This window comes from Rhinichthys klamathensis, unplaced genomic scaffold (assembly GCF_029890125.1).
Source record: "Rhinichthys klamathensis goyatoka isolate OS25496 unplaced genomic scaffold, OSU_Roscu_1.1 h1tg000281l_1, whole genome shotgun sequence".
Classification (NCBI taxonomy): Eukaryota; Metazoa; Chordata; class Actinopteri; order Cypriniformes; family Leuciscidae; genus Rhinichthys; species Rhinichthys klamathensis.
In genome coordinates, this window is record NW_026606800.1 from 3,114,695 (window position 1) to 3,131,454 (window position 16,760).

A 16,760-nucleotide genomic window follows, 5' to 3' on the forward strand; every position below is an offset into this window, starting at 1 on the left:
ATCTGAGACATTTGAACAGGGTGCTTGTGAAAAGACCGTTCAAAATGCTTACGACCAGGAAAATCCTCGCGCACGTTCGCCCGAGGGACTGGTTTATTTCTCTAGATCTGAAGGATGCCTATTTCCAGATTCAGATAATACCCCGTCACAGGCGATTTTTGAGATTCGCCTTCGACGGTCAGGTATATCAATACACCGTCCTGCCGTTCGGCCTGTCTCTGGCACCCCGTACATTTACGAAGTGCATGGACGCGGCGCTCGCCCCCCTGAGAAGTCAGGGGCTGCGGATAATGAACTATCTGGACGATTGGCTGATTTTGGCACAGTCAGAGACGGAGCTGCTGTCTCACAGAACAGTGCTTCTCAGTCACCTGGAAAGCTTGGGTCTCACGGTCAACTGGACCAAGAGCTCATTACTACCCAGCCAGTCAATTTCCTTTTTAGGAATGGAACTGGACTCGGTGACTATGTCGGCTCGTCTATCGGCACAGCGCGCGCTCCGTGTTCGCCACCTAGCCGCGTCTTTCCAAAGGGACAGCTTTCTCCCTTTGAAAACTTTTCAGAGGATGTTGGGCTGTATGGCGTCAGCTGCAGCGGTGCTTCAGCTGGGCCTACTGCGCATGCGCCCGCTCCAACGCTGGCTGAATGCTCGCGCGTCCCGCCGAGCTTGGGTTTCTGGCGGTCAGAAAATCAGAGTGACTTAGACCTGCATAGCGGCTCTGCAGCCCTGGTTAGTGGCCGACTGGTACCAGCTGGGAGTGACGATGGGAACCGTCTCTTATCGGAAAGTCATTTCGACAGACGCGTCCAACTGGGGTTGGGGCGCGCTGTTCGAGGGCAGACCGGTCTTCGGCCAGTGGTCAGACCAAGAGAGGTGTTTTCACATAAACTGTCTGGAAATGATAGCGGTCGAGAATGCGCTGAAGTGCTTCCTCCCGTTCATACAGGACCAACATGTTCTCGTCCGCTCGGACAACATGTCTGTGGTATCCTATGTAAACCGTCAGGGCGGTGTCAGATCCAGAAATCTCTGCAATCTGACGGAGCGCCTCCTTATTTGGTCCCAGTTGCACCTGCGCTCGCTGAGGGCGGCGCATGTGCCGGGCCATTTGAACGACGGCCCAGACAAACTGTCCAGGGACAACGTTCCCCCAGGGGAATGGTCCCTGCACCCCCAAACGGTCCAGAAACTGTGGCGCCTGTTCGGCAGGGCGGAAGTCGACCTATTTGCGTCAAAAGACAACGCTCAATGCCCAACGTTCTTCTCGAAGGACAAGGACGCGCTGGCCCAGGTTTGGCTCAGCCTCCGGCTATATGCTTTTCCCCCGGTCTCTCTGTTACCACAGGTAATCAAGAGAATCAGGGAAACGCGCCACTCGGTGCTCCTCATAGCCCCCGCGTTGGGAGAATCAGATTTGGTTCCCGGAGCTGGCACGGCTGTCACATACAGCTCCGTGGCCGATTCCGGTGAGGGCAGATCTCCTCTCTCAGGCTCGCGGCACGATCTGGCATCCCCATCCAGAGCGCTGGTCTCTGCACGCATGGTTGATCAACGGGTACTCGTTGCCCTGCCAGAAGGAGTAATGAACACGATCACGCAGTCTAGAGCCCCTTCTACAAGAAGGCTCTACGCGTCTAAATGGTCGGTGTTCTCGGAATGGTGCACCGACAGAGGTCTGGACCCGCGGACATGCGGGGTGGCGCAGCTGCTCTCCTTCCTACAAGAGCTGTTGGATAAGGGGAGGTCCCCATCCACGCTCAAAGTGTATGTGGCGGCCGTGGCAGCGTTCGCAGAATCGACGCACGGCCAGTCATTGGGAAGACATGAGTTGGTCATCCGCTTCCTAAGAGGAGCTAGGAGGATGAACCCGCCGCGCCCCCCGTCGGTTCCCATGTGGGATCTTTCACTGGTCCTGGAGGCCCTGAAAGCTTTTCCCTTCGAACCACTGGATTCTGTGGAGTTGAAATATCTATCACTAAAAACCGTCTTTCTGACTGCACTGTCGTCAGTAAAGCGTGTGGGGGACCTACATGCGCTGTCTGTCAGCGCGTCGTGTCTTGAGTTCGGGCCGAATGACTCTAAAGTCATCCTCAGACCTAGACATGGTTATGTTCCGAAAGTGATGGGCACTCCGTTCAGAGCGCAAGTCATCTCGTTGTCAGCGCTCCCAGCATCTGACAGCGAAAGTGATGTGAACCTCCTCTGCCCTGTCAGAGCGCTGAGGTTTTACATTACGCGCTCCGCCTCATTCAGGCGTTCGGAACAGCTGTTTGTTTCGTTCGGTGGGCGCACCAAAGGTCTCGCCTCCTCGAAACAGAGCCTGTCCAGATGGATAGTGGACGCTATAGCAGCCGCTTACGCGTCAAAAGGTCTGCAATGCCCTCTGGGCATCAGGGCTCATTCCACGAGAGGCGTGGCCTCTTCGTGGGCATGGTCCAGTGGAATTTCTATCCATGACATATGTGTGGCGGCGGGCTGGAGCTCCCCGTCTACCTTTGTCAGGTTTTATAACCTGGAAGTTCCTGCCTTGCAGGCTAAACTGTTGTCGGTTTAGAGGAGAGGTGTATTCTGCCCAGACCTCCTGCTCAGATCACTCTCACATGACCCAGCTCTCCTGGTTGAGCTGCACTAAGTGGGGTATGAGCCATGTGCCTATACAGACCGGCGCGCTGCTCTGTATTCCCTATGTGTGCTTATGTACAAGTGATGGCCCGCGTAGCTGGCCACCTTATTCTCCACCTCATAGGGGTTCCCTGAAAGTTCGGGGCCTCATGGTGGATGCTTGGCGCGCACGGCGTTGACAAAGTGTTCCCGTAGCGTAAGCTAAACTTACGCAATACGAGAGAACCTCTCGTAAGAGAACGATACTCGGTTACTAACGTAACCTCGGTTCTCTCTAGAGAGGGAACGAGTATTGCGTAACCGGCCGTGCTCGCGCCACGAGCGACTTCGCTTCAGTTGTCGAAAAACCAGGGAATTCAGCCTACGAGCCCCTTCTTATATACGCTAAGCCACGCCCATTCTGGCGGGCTATGACGCTATGAAGGCGCGAGCGCCCTTCATTGGGTGTGACGTCACGCGGGGCTCACTGGTAGGCTGCAGCAGATGCATGCAGGGCAGCCAATAAGCACGCGAGATGGCCTGCTCTAGGTCTGCTAGCTGCTGCACTGCGTTGACAATGAATACAAAATTAAGGATAATTTTTTTGGCTTCAATATCTCGAGAAGATGAATCTTTCCCGTAGCGTAAGCTAAACTTACGCAATACTCGTTCCCTCTCTAGAGAGAACCGAGGTTACGTTAGTAACCGAGTATCGTTTTATAGTCACATAATACAGTTGCAAGCGAACACGTGACAAACGCTTTGCTTTATATTCCCGCTGGTCTGCAGCTTTTTCAGAAATCTTTCTTTCTTGGTCTGCAGATTTTCTCTTGACTTTACCAGTTGCTCTTAACTTTCCTAATAACATTTCAGATTGTGGATGGTGCAAGAACAAAACAATTGTTTTATGTTCGATTAGATTAGAGCAATTATCCTTATTTTCTGAGGTTTTGTCTGCTGGAGCCACCCTGAGAGCTTTGAAATGTTGAAGGCCTAATGAATCAATTAACTTTTAAATTTTTGCAGTAAAACACTAGTGGTTTCAAAGGAAGTGCTCGAACTTTGGAAAAAAAAATTGGAACAGAAATAGATCCCCCCCAAACTATAGTCAGGCTGTCCATTAAAAGTTGCTGGAATATGCAGAGAAGTTTGTTCCCTGCAGAAATTGTCTTCACCTTTGTTCATTTATAAAATCAGAACGACTAAGATGGACAGTTCAGTAAAGTGTCGTGGCTAATGCCTCCAAGAGAAAGTGTGTGATCACCTTTCCACTCTACTTCAGCTGAAATAATAAGCATAATGGGGAAACTGAGTTAGAATGTCTGCAAAGACTTTTGTTCCTACAGTAAGTTTCCCTCGTCTTGCTTTATTACCTGCAGTGCTTCTGCTGTTATGATTCTATAGAAAACTCATATTTATTTCAAGAGCAGATTTGCTGTGTCAAGATATTACTGCGGTATTTTAACAAAACCTCTGTGCAGAAAGAGAACTGGTTGTATTTTATTCCTTCAGGGTTGGATCTGCAGGACCCCTTTGCGCCGATCTAAAAATATGTAGACCTGTTTTTGATTATTCTGTAGTTTCTTGAAAATTGACTGATTATATTTATTTTTACCTTTCTTTATTAATCTTGTTTTCGGCTTATTTTTTTGTACCATGTCATATTTCCTGTGGAAAGTGTATTATTATGATACATTTTAAATGTAAATAGATTTTACATTTGAAACAAACATGAGTAAACCCTATGGTTCAAAAGTTTAGGATTTTTCATTTTGAAAGAAGTCTCTTTAACTCAGCAACATTTATTTGATCAAAAATACAATAAAATTATGAAATATTATTAACATTTTAACTAAATGTTTTGTATTTTAATATATTTTAAAACATAATTTATTCATGTGATGGCAAAGCTGATTCTTCAGTGTCACATGATACTTCAGAAATCATTCTAATATGCTGATTTGCTGCTCAAGAAAAACTTCCTATCAATGTTGAAAACAGTTGTGCTGTTTAATATTTTTGAGGAAACTTATTGAGGATTCTTTGATAAATATTAAGGTCAAAAGGACATAATTTGTTTGATATAGAACATTATAAATGTCTTTACTGTTTACTTTATCAATTTAATGTTTTATAATGTAATATAATGTATTCCTTGTTGATTAAAAGTATTAATTTCACAAAAAACTAAAACAAAACAAAAAAACGGTAGTTTTGTATACAAATGATTGGTTTATTCTTTTTGGGGTCATTTTTGATTCATTATATGGTACCATCTACTCCATGCGACCTAATCCATGTATCCCTAATCTATCCTTAAAATCTGAGGTCAATGATTTATAGGAATGCTATTCCAGGACCAGCAGCAAAAGAAGGTTTATCCAGGATTATGTTCATTGTTCTGATCATATTAATATCAGCCTTCAACCTGCTTGACTTCAAACCAATTCAACTAATTGACCGTTTTTCCAAAGAGTTTGTTGTACGTATAAGTTAATATTGATTGTGTGAAATGATTTAAACCACAGCAGACTGTCTATAAGTGAATTCACTGTGTACCTTCATGTTTTCCCACAGGAGAGGAGAATCTACTGGCAATACTGAAAAGAAGATGGTGGAAGTACATGATTCTGGGATTGATTGATATAGAAGCCAATTACCTGGTCATTAAAGCCTACCAATACACCACACTGACCAGCGTTCAGGTAGGTTACACCCCAGCTAATGTTTATGAGTGTGTGTTTGTGCATTGTAAGGGAAAGAAAAGAAAGATTGTGAAACAACCAGTGTCCTAAGAAGCGAAAAAGCCTCTGTTATGCCTGTCCGATTGGCAGTTAAAGCTCGGCTGTTTGCCTCACATTGCGCTTGTCATTTAATCTTCATTAAGGCGCTGTTAGTGCTGAAAGAGCCTTATTCACGTCACTGCTAATGGTGTTTGATTAGTGGCCAGAGGAGGTCTCAATGATTATTAGAGATTCCAACAGAGAAAAGGATTGATTTTTTTCACTTCTCACTCTTCTATTGCCATCATTACAAGAGCCCTTGTGGATGCAAAGACTGTCATCAACTATTTGTTAGAGAATGTGCTGGGATCCAGGCATATATTAGCCTAGTCTAATCTACCATTAGACACTCAATGGGACATTCAGACAGGCTTTTATCAGGTGTGAAGGTGTAGCTGAGAGGATCCGCTCAATCAGGATCAGATCAATAAGGATTTTATAATGTGCACAAAAGAGGACACATCTTAAAACAAGAGTGTGTTGTTGTTATTGATTTCTTTGTGATAAGATCCCACAGCATTATGATAGCATGTGACTACGGGTGAATACAGATGCTGTTTGATATTTATACGCCCCAAAACACAAACAAACACCACAGAGGCATCATTCCCTCTCAAAATTTTGTTGGTATTGATTGCAACTTTTAAAAAAATGTGCAACCTCTAATTGCAGTATCTTTGATCATTTTTATGCTTATTGCTTGAAAAAGGAGTCATGACAGAAATCACACAAGTGGCTAAATTTGGTAACCAGTCCTACTCGACCCACTTTAAGTGGGATTCGACCTGGGGTCTCTGGCGTGGGAGGCGGGCAGGCTAACAAGGACGCTAGAGACCACAGCCTCTAGCGCACCTCTTGAGGCCAGGGGAGTGAGGTTTACACGCACAGCTCTTACTGGCCTACGTCCGTTACACTCACCCCCCTAAACCTAACTCCCATCTGGGTCACGCACCAAATGTAACGGTTCTACTCGACCCGCTCCGAGCGGGATTCACACCGGGGTGTCCTGCGTGGGAGGCGGGCGCGCTAACAAGGACGCTAAAGACCGCAGCCGCTAGCGTCAGTAGCTAGTGCTCTTGAGGCAAGGGGAGTGAGGTTTACACGCACAGCTCTTACTGGCCTACATAAAACAAAAATAAGTATAATGCAAATCTCAAAGCCTCTCTATACAATAAAACTGCATGATCACTGGCTGTCAAATTTAGTTGCTGCTTAGATTTGTTTATTAAACACAGTAATACTGTATATTAGCTCAGTATCTGAATATTCCACTTGTTTTGCACATATATATAATGAACTACTAAGTTGTTTGGGTCATGTCATATCTAGCCAAGGGCACCAGCCAGGACTACATCAAAATAATAGGTGTATGACGTCCCTGCAAACATGCACTTATTGGTTTTCAAGAGTCCTATTTTTTTAACGCGCCCACTGCGACCAATCAGCAGGTACCGCCAGTTCAGCACTTCTCTGGTGCCTGCGCAGCACAACCTGTGCTGCTGACTTTAAAGCGTTATCTGTCTCTGTGTTCTCTGCCCAGCACAAAAGAGAATTAGACGTTCAGTTCATTCTGCTCAGAGCCACTGGAGACTCCAGCGTCTCTGATCAGACAGTGGAACCAGACGCAGATGCTCCTGCTGGTCAATCAAGCGCTGAAACCCCGAAGCATGCCACCAGAGTTCTTAATTATTTCTACTGCACTGGTTTGCAACCAACTTTAGTATAAATACTTTAGATGGGCGATGCTTTGTTGTAAAAAAAACACAAAAAAAAAACAATGTTAGATGAGCAAGCTTGAAGTGCAACAGGGAATGTAGGAAAATGTCTTAATACAGAATTTTAAAACTGTTAGGGAATATGATTAAATGTGTTAATTTTTTATCATAATCACACCAAATTAATGTTAATTTTTTTTTTTTTTTATGATAATTTAAAATAATATCAATTAATTTAAGTGTTCAAATGAACTTGTGAGCTATATTGTATTTTACAATGACATTACATTTTGTCCTGTCTAAAATAGTTCAACTTGAGTGCAAGGTCTCCTGGATTCAAATTGTTTATTTCATTTATTAAACCAAAAATAGGCTGTATATCATTGGATGGAAATGGGCAACATTTGTTTGGAACGGAGTGCTACATGCAGATAAGTGAAACACTTATCAGATTTATAACAGGAACCGCACTGATGACAAACAGCAACACACTCATACACACTCTAATGAACTCTCTAATGAACTGAAACCTCCTGCTTGAAATTTCTTCTGTTAGATGTATTTATTAAATGAACAGATTATTTTATCTAAAGTGACTTACCAGCGAGGAACACTACAACGTTAGTTATTCATCAGGAGACAGGTGACATTAGGTGCTCAAAACAAAGTTTCAAAGTTTGCCAGAAAAGTACAAGCTAATGTTGAGATTACGTTACAAAAATGTACCATAGTACCCATAGTTTCCTCCAAAATACCATTGGCATTTGTGCAATTTAAGCTTAAATATTATTTCACAAATATGTTTCATATCATGTTTTTTTGTTGTCTATAATATGTTCTTTTCCAATTTTATTAAAGTGATATGGAATATATTTAATTTATATATATATATATATATATATATATATATATATATATATATATATATATATAAATTAAGACTTCAGATGCAAAAGCCTCTGTCTAAGTGCCATCTGAAATTTTCTTCTAAAAAGAGCATTTTTATCAGGCTTATATATTTAAGTGCAGTAATTTCACTTTAATGACAATTAATGGGTAATTTTCATTGCCATTAAAGTGAAATAACTGAACATAAACATACAAGCTTGATAAAAATGATAATTCTAGAAGAAAATTTCAGATGGCACTTAGAGGCTTTTGCATCTGAAGTCTTCATATATATATATATATATATATACACTCACCGGCCACTTTATTAGGTACCCCATGCTAGTAACGGGTTGGACCCCCTTTTGCCTTCAGAACTGCCTCAATTCTTCGTGGCATAGATTCAACAAGGTGCTGGAAGCATTCCTCAGGGAGTTTGGTCCATATTGACATGATGGCATCACACAGTTGCCGCAGATTTGTCGGCTGCACATCCATGATGCGAATCTCCCGTTCCACCACATCCCAAAGATGCTCTATTGGGTTGAGATCTGGTGACTGTGGAGGCCATTTTAGTACAGTGAACTCATTGTCATGTTCAAGAAACCAATTTGAAATGATTAGAGCTTTGTGACATGGTGGAAGTAGCCATCAGAGGATGGGTACATGGTGGCCATAAAGGGATGGACATGGTCAGAAACAATGCTCAGGTAGGCCGTGGCATTTAAACGATGCCCAATTGGCACTAAGGGGCCTAAAGTGTGCCAGGAAAACATCCCCCACACCATTACACCACCACCACCAGCCTGCACAGTGGTAACAAGGCATGATGGTTCCATGTTCTCATTCTGTTTACGCCAAATTCTGACTCTAACATCTGAATGTCTCAACAGAAATCGAGACTCATCAGACCAGGCAACATTTTTCCAGTCTTCAACTGTTCAATTTTGGTGAGCTCTTGCAAATTGTAGCCTCTTTTTCCTATTTGTAGTGGAGATGAGTGGTACCCGGTGGAGTCTTCTGCTGTTGTAGCCCATCCGCCTCAAGGTTGTGCGTGTTGTGGCTTCACAAATGCTTTGCTGCATACCTCGGTTGTAACGAGTGGTTATTTCAGTCACTGTTGCCCTTCTATCAGCTCGAACCAGTCTGGCCATTCTCCTCTGACCTCTGGCATCAACAAGGCATTTCCGCCCACAGAACTGCCGCTCACTGGATGTTTTTTCTCTTTCGGACCATTCTCTGTAAACCCTAGAGATGGTTGTGCGTGAAAATCCCAGTAGATTAGCAGTTTCTGAAATACTCAGACCAGCCCTTCTGGCACCAACAATCATGCCACGTTCAAAGTCACTCAAATCAACTTTCTTCCCCATACTGATGCTCGGTTTGAACTGCAGGAGATTGTCTTGACCATGTCTACATGCCTAAATGCACTGAGTTGCCGCCATGTGATTGGCTGCTTAGAAATTAAGTGTTAACGAGCAGTTGGACAGGTGTACCTAATAAAGTGGCCGGTGAGTGTATATATATATATACAGTATATATAAGGCTGGAATACACTACATGACTTTTGCTCAGATTTTTGCCAAGACAGCATCCAAATGTGGTTGGCTCGTTTTTTCTTTTGTGCTTCAAGAAACAGTTACTTTGTTTTTGCTTCACCAACAACAGTGTTTTTAAACACAATACCTAGTTGCTGAATGATTCCGTGTTGGAATGATTCAATTTGAGTCAATGATTCAGTTCCTTTTTGAATCAGCGTTTTTGTACTAATGATTTAATGAACGATTCAATGATTCACTCATTAGGTCACTTGTCGCCAACTACTGTGGCATATTGATGTAACAGTCTTTTCCATCTATCTAATAAAACTGGAAACTTGGTACATTAAAGAGAGATTAAAATGACTGATGTGATCTTAATTTATATAATAATTTAATATAATTTACAGTATTAACAATGGCTGTAGTAATCAGGGTTTTGCTGTTGTCAAAGTACAATATGCAAGTATAACAGACCAACAGTAAATTAGATTAAATGTCAATTTCATATGGTAAATCATATACACACGCAGCCCACCTTTCTCACACCTTACATTGTGTACAAGAGGAATCAAATGAAGTCACAAACAGAGACATAGTAAGTGACTGATAAACAAGCCAGAGGCTTGAGCGGAGCTAATGCATTTTCAGCTCTAAATTGGAAAAAATATTTTCACATTTTCAACATTTTCTATCATGATAGCTTGTTTGATGAGGTCAGTCGGGTTGCTGCTCATCCCACACTGGAGTTCATCACTCTGTGCTCTTCTCCGTGTGAGGAGATGCTTCCCGCCTCCCAAACTTTTGCATGCTGTTTCTCCCTGTGGATCACAACCAGTGTATTTTAACATTTTTATATAGACCGTAATGAGGTTACACAACGGCTCATCAATATTAATATGCAGTCATGCCGAACGATGGAGCCGCTCTTTAAAACATTTGCCTATTAAGAGTAGATGATTACTTGTTATAGATGGTCATGGTGTTGGCTGAGGTCCAGAATACAAATGTCCTTACTAATTCTGCTTATATATGCTCTTCTCCTTCTCCTGTTCTCCCTTTCGTGTTATCTAGAGTTTTAACAAATGTCTCTGATCTTAGTGCATAAATAGAGGCGTTGTATGAATTTTATGACCTCATTATATCTCTTGTGTGTCCTTCAGTCATTGAAAACTCATGAAAAATGTACTTGCACTAAACTTTTTAATACCTTACTAGAGGAATATTATCAGATTGGAGTTGAAAATTGGATCAGTTAACTCAAATAAGCTTTATCTATCTATCGATCTATCGTTCTATCGTTCTATCTATCGTTCTATCAGATTGCCCACACTTCCATAGGAAGCTGGATTGGAATGAAAGGAAGTGTTCTTAAATACTGTATAATGAACAATTCAAAAATTTAGATTAAATATATAAACAAGTCTTTGCGTTTCTAGTCGAAATTACGGTAACACTTTAGTTTAGGTTCCAATTCTCACTATAAACTAGTTGCTTATTAACATATTACTTGGATATTGGCTGTTTATTAGTACTTATAAAGCACATATTAATGCCTTATTCTGCATAACTATATTTTACATCCCTTAATCCTACCCAATACCTAAACTAAACAACTACCTTACTAACTATTATTAAGCAGTAATTAGGAGTTTATTGATGCAAAAGTCGTAGTTAATAGTGAGAATTGTACCCTAATCTAAAGAGTGACCGCAATTACATTTATATGAAGTTTCAATTATATTACATTCAAATTTTGTTCTGCATCCTGTATGTTTTCTCAATTCAAATCCAGGAATTGAATCAGAATTTAAAAGTCACTGTCAGTTGCATTTGTAAGCTATTTTAACATTTTGCATGAACATGTTTCCCTTTGAGGTTTATGTTTTAGATTTTTACTGAATTCTTCAATTCGTTCCCCAGCTGCTGGACTGCTTCGTGATCCCCGTGGTGTTGCTGCTGTCGTGGTTCTTCCTGTTAGTCAGGTATAAAGCGCTGCACTTTGTGGGTGTGGGCGTGTGTCTCCTGGGAATGGGCTGCATGGTGGGCGCAGACGTCCTGGTGGGCCGACAACAAGGCCTCGGTAAGTCCTCATCCCTACACCAGTGTCACGGCACACCCTGAATATTAACCCACACAATAACCCTCTCTCCTTTCCCCTGGGTGGTGTTTTGTTCCTCGAGCAGCCACAGTCCAGACGTTACATCAGTGTAAAGCACTGCCCAATCCTCTCGAGAACCCTGGATCATGCAGATTGATTCAGTTTCAGAGTCAGTTATTAAATATGAATGAACAGGGGCTTGTCGATATATACACACACAGCTTTCCCCAAGGAGCGGTCTAATGAAAAACATACTAATTTGCAGCAATTCTGCAGTTGTTAGAGTTGTCTGAGAATAATTTACCCACCACTGAGTAAGTGTTTACATTTATGCATTTGGCGGATTGCTTTTATCCAAAGCGACTTACAGTGAATTCAAGGTATACGTTTTATAGGTATGTGTGTTCCCTTAAAAATGTAACCCTTGTCTTTGGCTTTTAACACATGCATTGCTTTACCTATTGAGCTACAGAAACTAGAATATTATTTTCATTGTCATTTTTTTTTTTTTTTTGCCTGAAATGTTCTTTTCAGCAAAGAAAAAAGAGAAAAATTTTATGATTATAAAAAATTATTTTACATATACATATTATTAAAATAATGTTTTATTATTTATTTTACAGGAAAATTTGTATTTGAGCACGTTAACTATGGATCTATGATCTAAGAAAAAAATAGTTTCAGAATGAACAAATATTTGCATGCAGCATGTTTAGTTAGGGTTTTAGCATATATTACAAGTGCATGGATTATATGATCTAATATGCGACTCGTGTCTGTTCCATACAGGGGACCATAAGCTCTTAGGGGATCTATTGGTTCTTGCTGGGGCGACGCTCTATGGCATCTCCAATGTTTGTGAGGAGTTCATCGTGAAGAACCTGAGCCGGGTCGAATTCCTGGGAATGATGGGTCTCTTTGGCTCCTTCTTCAGTGGTATCCAACTGTGAGTCTCTTACTCTGAACAGTCCATATCTATAACATTGAAGACCAAATAATTGTTGTTTTGTGGCCTTTAAGACCAATTCGCCTTTGGCTAAGCCCCGCCCCCCTTAGTTACTGTTGCTACGTCCGACAAACAAACTTCATCTGGGCTCTGGTATCAACATGGCTTATGCTGTGACAGCTCTTCCTGCTGAAATTTTATCAAACTTTTATAAAGCAGCAAATAAAGTGTCCGATAGAAGTAGGCAGAAGGGGCTTCAATATACGTTCGAAGGCTATATTCACGACATACAGGCGAAACGCAAGGAACAACAAGGCATCAAAATAGAGGCAAAAGCATACCGGTCACAGTCAAAAAATGAACCACCGCATATCCTACTAATCGAGACGGAGGCTGGGTCTAACAATATCAAGGAGCAACACTGTTCATGCAAAGCTGGGTAGGTCTCTATTCACTTTTATAATCGTTATTACAAAGCAAATGGACTACGCGAGTATAACGTTGTATTTATTAGCAGCGTGTGCTAGACGACACTTGTCAGGATTTTACTTAAAATCGGACGAAAAAAATGGACACCCCCCTGCAACCTCTCTGGGAAACGCGTATCTGTGTTACAAATGCCCCAGGCACAACGTTTAACCATATTTTTGATAAAACTACGACGGTAATAGCCTACCGAGACCAAAAATATGAGACGCCTGTGTTAAAGTCAATGGAGCTGTGAAAAATGTCGGACCACTGTGGGAGCTCGTTCTTGGCTGCGCTGTGATTGGTCAATCTACATTCTAGGGTGTGGCTTAGCCAAAGGCGAATTCATACTGTACCATTCATACATGGTAAAATTGTCATACTGTGCAGACGGCAACAGACACTTCATTGGGTTTTGTCGGATCAGTGTGTTGGCATCTGTCGGAGCAAAGACTTAATCTGGATCGGATTCAGAACTATGATCAAAACATAGGAGTAGATCAAGCCCATTAACACTCAGAAAGCTTCACAGTTGTTTCCTCTTTATGGGTTCAACATTTCATTCAGTAACGTAGGGCAGTTTTGATTTATATGCTGTTTAATGTTGATGATCGCATTATTTTAACATATGAATCTGCGTACATATGCTATCGCTTGTTTCTGCGTCTTCTTCACATGTCTTTTGATCCAGAGATTCAGTACTCTTTCAGAAGATGTGTCATAGCCCTATCGTATAACAGTGAAAACATGGAAAGCTGGAAAATTCCATCAATGGCGGGGAAAGAGTTATATTAAATTGTATAATTTAAAATGACTGATTTTTGTCTATAGTTTTTTATTTAAAAAGCGATTTCTGTAAAAGGAAATATCTCCCTTTGCTTTGAACTTTGAGCATCTTAACTTTGCAGATGTTGGTTATTCTCAAACAGCAACATTACACATTAACTAAAGTTAGAAAAATGAAATCATAATCAACCACCCCTTTAATATTTAACTTTTTATTTATCATTTATTTAGACAAAGTATAGAATTTTAATATCTGCCATTTGACAGTTATTGAAAATAATTATAGTTCAACAGTTCCTAGAATAGTATAGACACAAAATAGCTGCCAAAACCCGAAGAGCGCTGGGCCGCTAGGTCTGGATGCGCCGCCATCTTTAATAGCTAAAGAGCTATTTTGCCACGTGTTGCTTTGTTCGATTCGTTGATTGGTGTAATTTTCTGTACAGCATCATGGGTAATGTAGTTTTTCACTAGGAATTCTGTTAAATACAATTATTTTAAAAATAAGCTGAAATAATGCGAATCAACAGAATTTAACAGTCAAATACCATACATTAACAACCTCGTAGCTCACAGTAGGCCTGTTGTTAAAGGTTTAAAAGTTATCGTTCAAAATCAATTTCCCTATGGAGAAAATGAATAGAGTTTTTACATCCGGAATCCGACTGTAGGCTTATTGGTATCAACCAAAATATCTCTGCATACTATAGTGTCAATGGAATAAAAGCATTTTGGGCCTATATGGGTGTAGTTATGACACTTACCAATGCTTACCAGCCCTTCATTGGTTTCTCCATGCTGCCATTGAATAAGACCCTTTACTCCAAGTTACTCCAGGTAACCTTCACATGGTTTTAACAGAAATGTAATGATTTTTCTAGTAATTGCGAGTTACCTGCTAACCAGCAATCGCCCGCTGGCAGCCGCAGATCCTCCTCACAGTTTGACGTTTACACAGCCTGCATGTCTAATTATCATTTCCACCAGAGCCGTTTGGATCTCCGACACCACATTTCCCAGCTACTTCCAAGCACGAGTCAGCTGGAAGGTTTTCGCCTCCGTTCTTTTTTTATCCATCTGCAAACGAGGCACATTTGGACCGCCTGCGTCCCCCAGCAAGCGTACGGCAGCTCCAGCTGGAGTCCAATTCACCAGCCCCTCTCTCTCATCTAACACCTTTATTTCCCCGGTGCCGAAGCTTCAGTGTGCTTTAACATCTATATTTGCTGCGTATTTACATAAACGCCAACGACACAGTTTATCCATGCCAGCTGGGTGTAATTATGCTGAAAGACATTCATATCTGACAGCAGGCAGGAATTGTGGACGAAGTCCTGCTTCCAGTTGAAGTCTCACTGCTTTATAAAGGGCTCTGGAGGAAGCAGCGTGACAAGCCCACTGGATCTAGAATATTCTCTTTCTTTCTGTGCCTGCATCAGATAGTTTCATCTGCAGGGTTCAGGAGCGTCTCCCATGATGCACCTCTAGACGCTGTCGGCAGATGAGACTGTATCCTTGGCAACAGAGCATCAGACCAGTCAGTGACGATGTCACATGGGGCCAGAGGATTGTTTCCCGCCCGGCTTTAATTGTGCGTGGGGGATGGGGGATGGGGGATGGGGGGTGGGATGACCTGTCATTGTGAGTACATCGGAAAAGCTCATACAGAACCAGGCGTGTGTCACTAGATTCCCTCGGACTGTTCAGGGGAGATTGACCGCTCTTTTCTCAGGCTGGGTGGATTTGTCACTCTTCCCGTTGTCGCTGGGTTCACCCACCTGTCAAAATGAAGCATGCTGTCGAGACTTCGGTGCTGCCGCTGTTTATCTTTTATTGATGTTTTCGTTTTTTTCCCCTAGCTCGGCCGTGTTCACCTGTGGCTGATAGGAATTGTGCTGTGTTTCTGTTTTTCAGGGCCATTATGGAGCACAAGGAACTTCTGAAAGTGCAGTGGGACTGGCAGATCGGTAAGCCTCTGATTTTGACGGTTTTCACACTTGGTTTGATTGCTTGAGCCCAAACCTGAGTTGAATTCAATCACCTTCTCCCTGCACAGTCTCTACCACTGACACTGAAAACTGTTTTACTGCCAAGTAATTTGTCAAATGAAATATCTAAAAAAAATCTTTGAAACAAGATAATTCCACTAAATTAAAAATATTAAGATTTTTTTTTCAGACAATGTCTTTAATATCAATGCATTTCGTTGTATTGGCTTTGGCTGATTGAATAATATTAATTTCTTACTGATCCCAAATTTTTGAGCGGTGGTAAATTAAAAAAAATGCTTCAACAATTAAAAACCCCTTAAGAAGTCGTTTTAGTAATAGACTAAGAAAAGTGGAAATGAAAAATAAAAGCGCAATTTGGATATTTTAAGTGTTTTTATCAGGACTGTTAATTGAATTCATTAATGTAATGCAATTAATTAGGAAAATTTAATAAATTAATGCAATTATTCATGCCTTCTGACCTGTAAAAAAATATTGTTTCCTACCATCAGAACAATCTAAGCTTTTTAATCGATTAACGTGTTGTCTGACTATTACAGGTTCTTTCTAACCTAAGAATTTAATTTACTTTTTCAACAAGTCAGCATTTTCAATTTATCTTGAGAATATTTTTGTGACAGATATAACAAAATATGCATCCTCAATAGCAGTGCATTTCCTGAAATTAGGCTGGATTGCTTTCATTGCAGGTATAAATCACAAAACTCTAATTACATAAACTCTTGTGTGCAACCAAGTTCAGAAAACGGCTTTCATGGCACTAAAGTCAAATGAACACTGGTCTAGCAGAGCGCTCCTCATACGCAACAGCAGACAGCTGTGAACGTTCGGGGATGGTTAAATATTGCTGTGCACATGCTGTTGAGCTCAGGGAGAGATGCTGAAAGGCAACATCACCAGAAGATGTGACTTTCCATTTGA

General features: G+C 41.6%; 1 protein-coding gene across 1 annotated transcript in view; it reads left to right on the forward strand.

The window, feature by feature from the left end:
- slc35f1 (solute carrier family 35 member F1) overlaps positions 1–16,760 on the forward strand; it is a 116,689-nt gene that overhangs the window by 73,158 nt on the left and 26,771 nt on the right. Inside the window, exons 3-6 of the mRNA XM_056269131.1 lie at positions 5,180–5,307; positions 11,450–11,609; positions 12,417–12,573; positions 15,742–15,794. Coding sequence (XP_056125106.1) covers positions 5,180–5,307; positions 11,450–11,609; positions 12,417–12,573; positions 15,742–15,794 — 498 coding nt within the window. The remainder of the gene's footprint in view (positions 1–5,179; positions 5,308–11,449; positions 11,610–12,416; positions 12,574–15,741; positions 15,795–16,760) is intronic.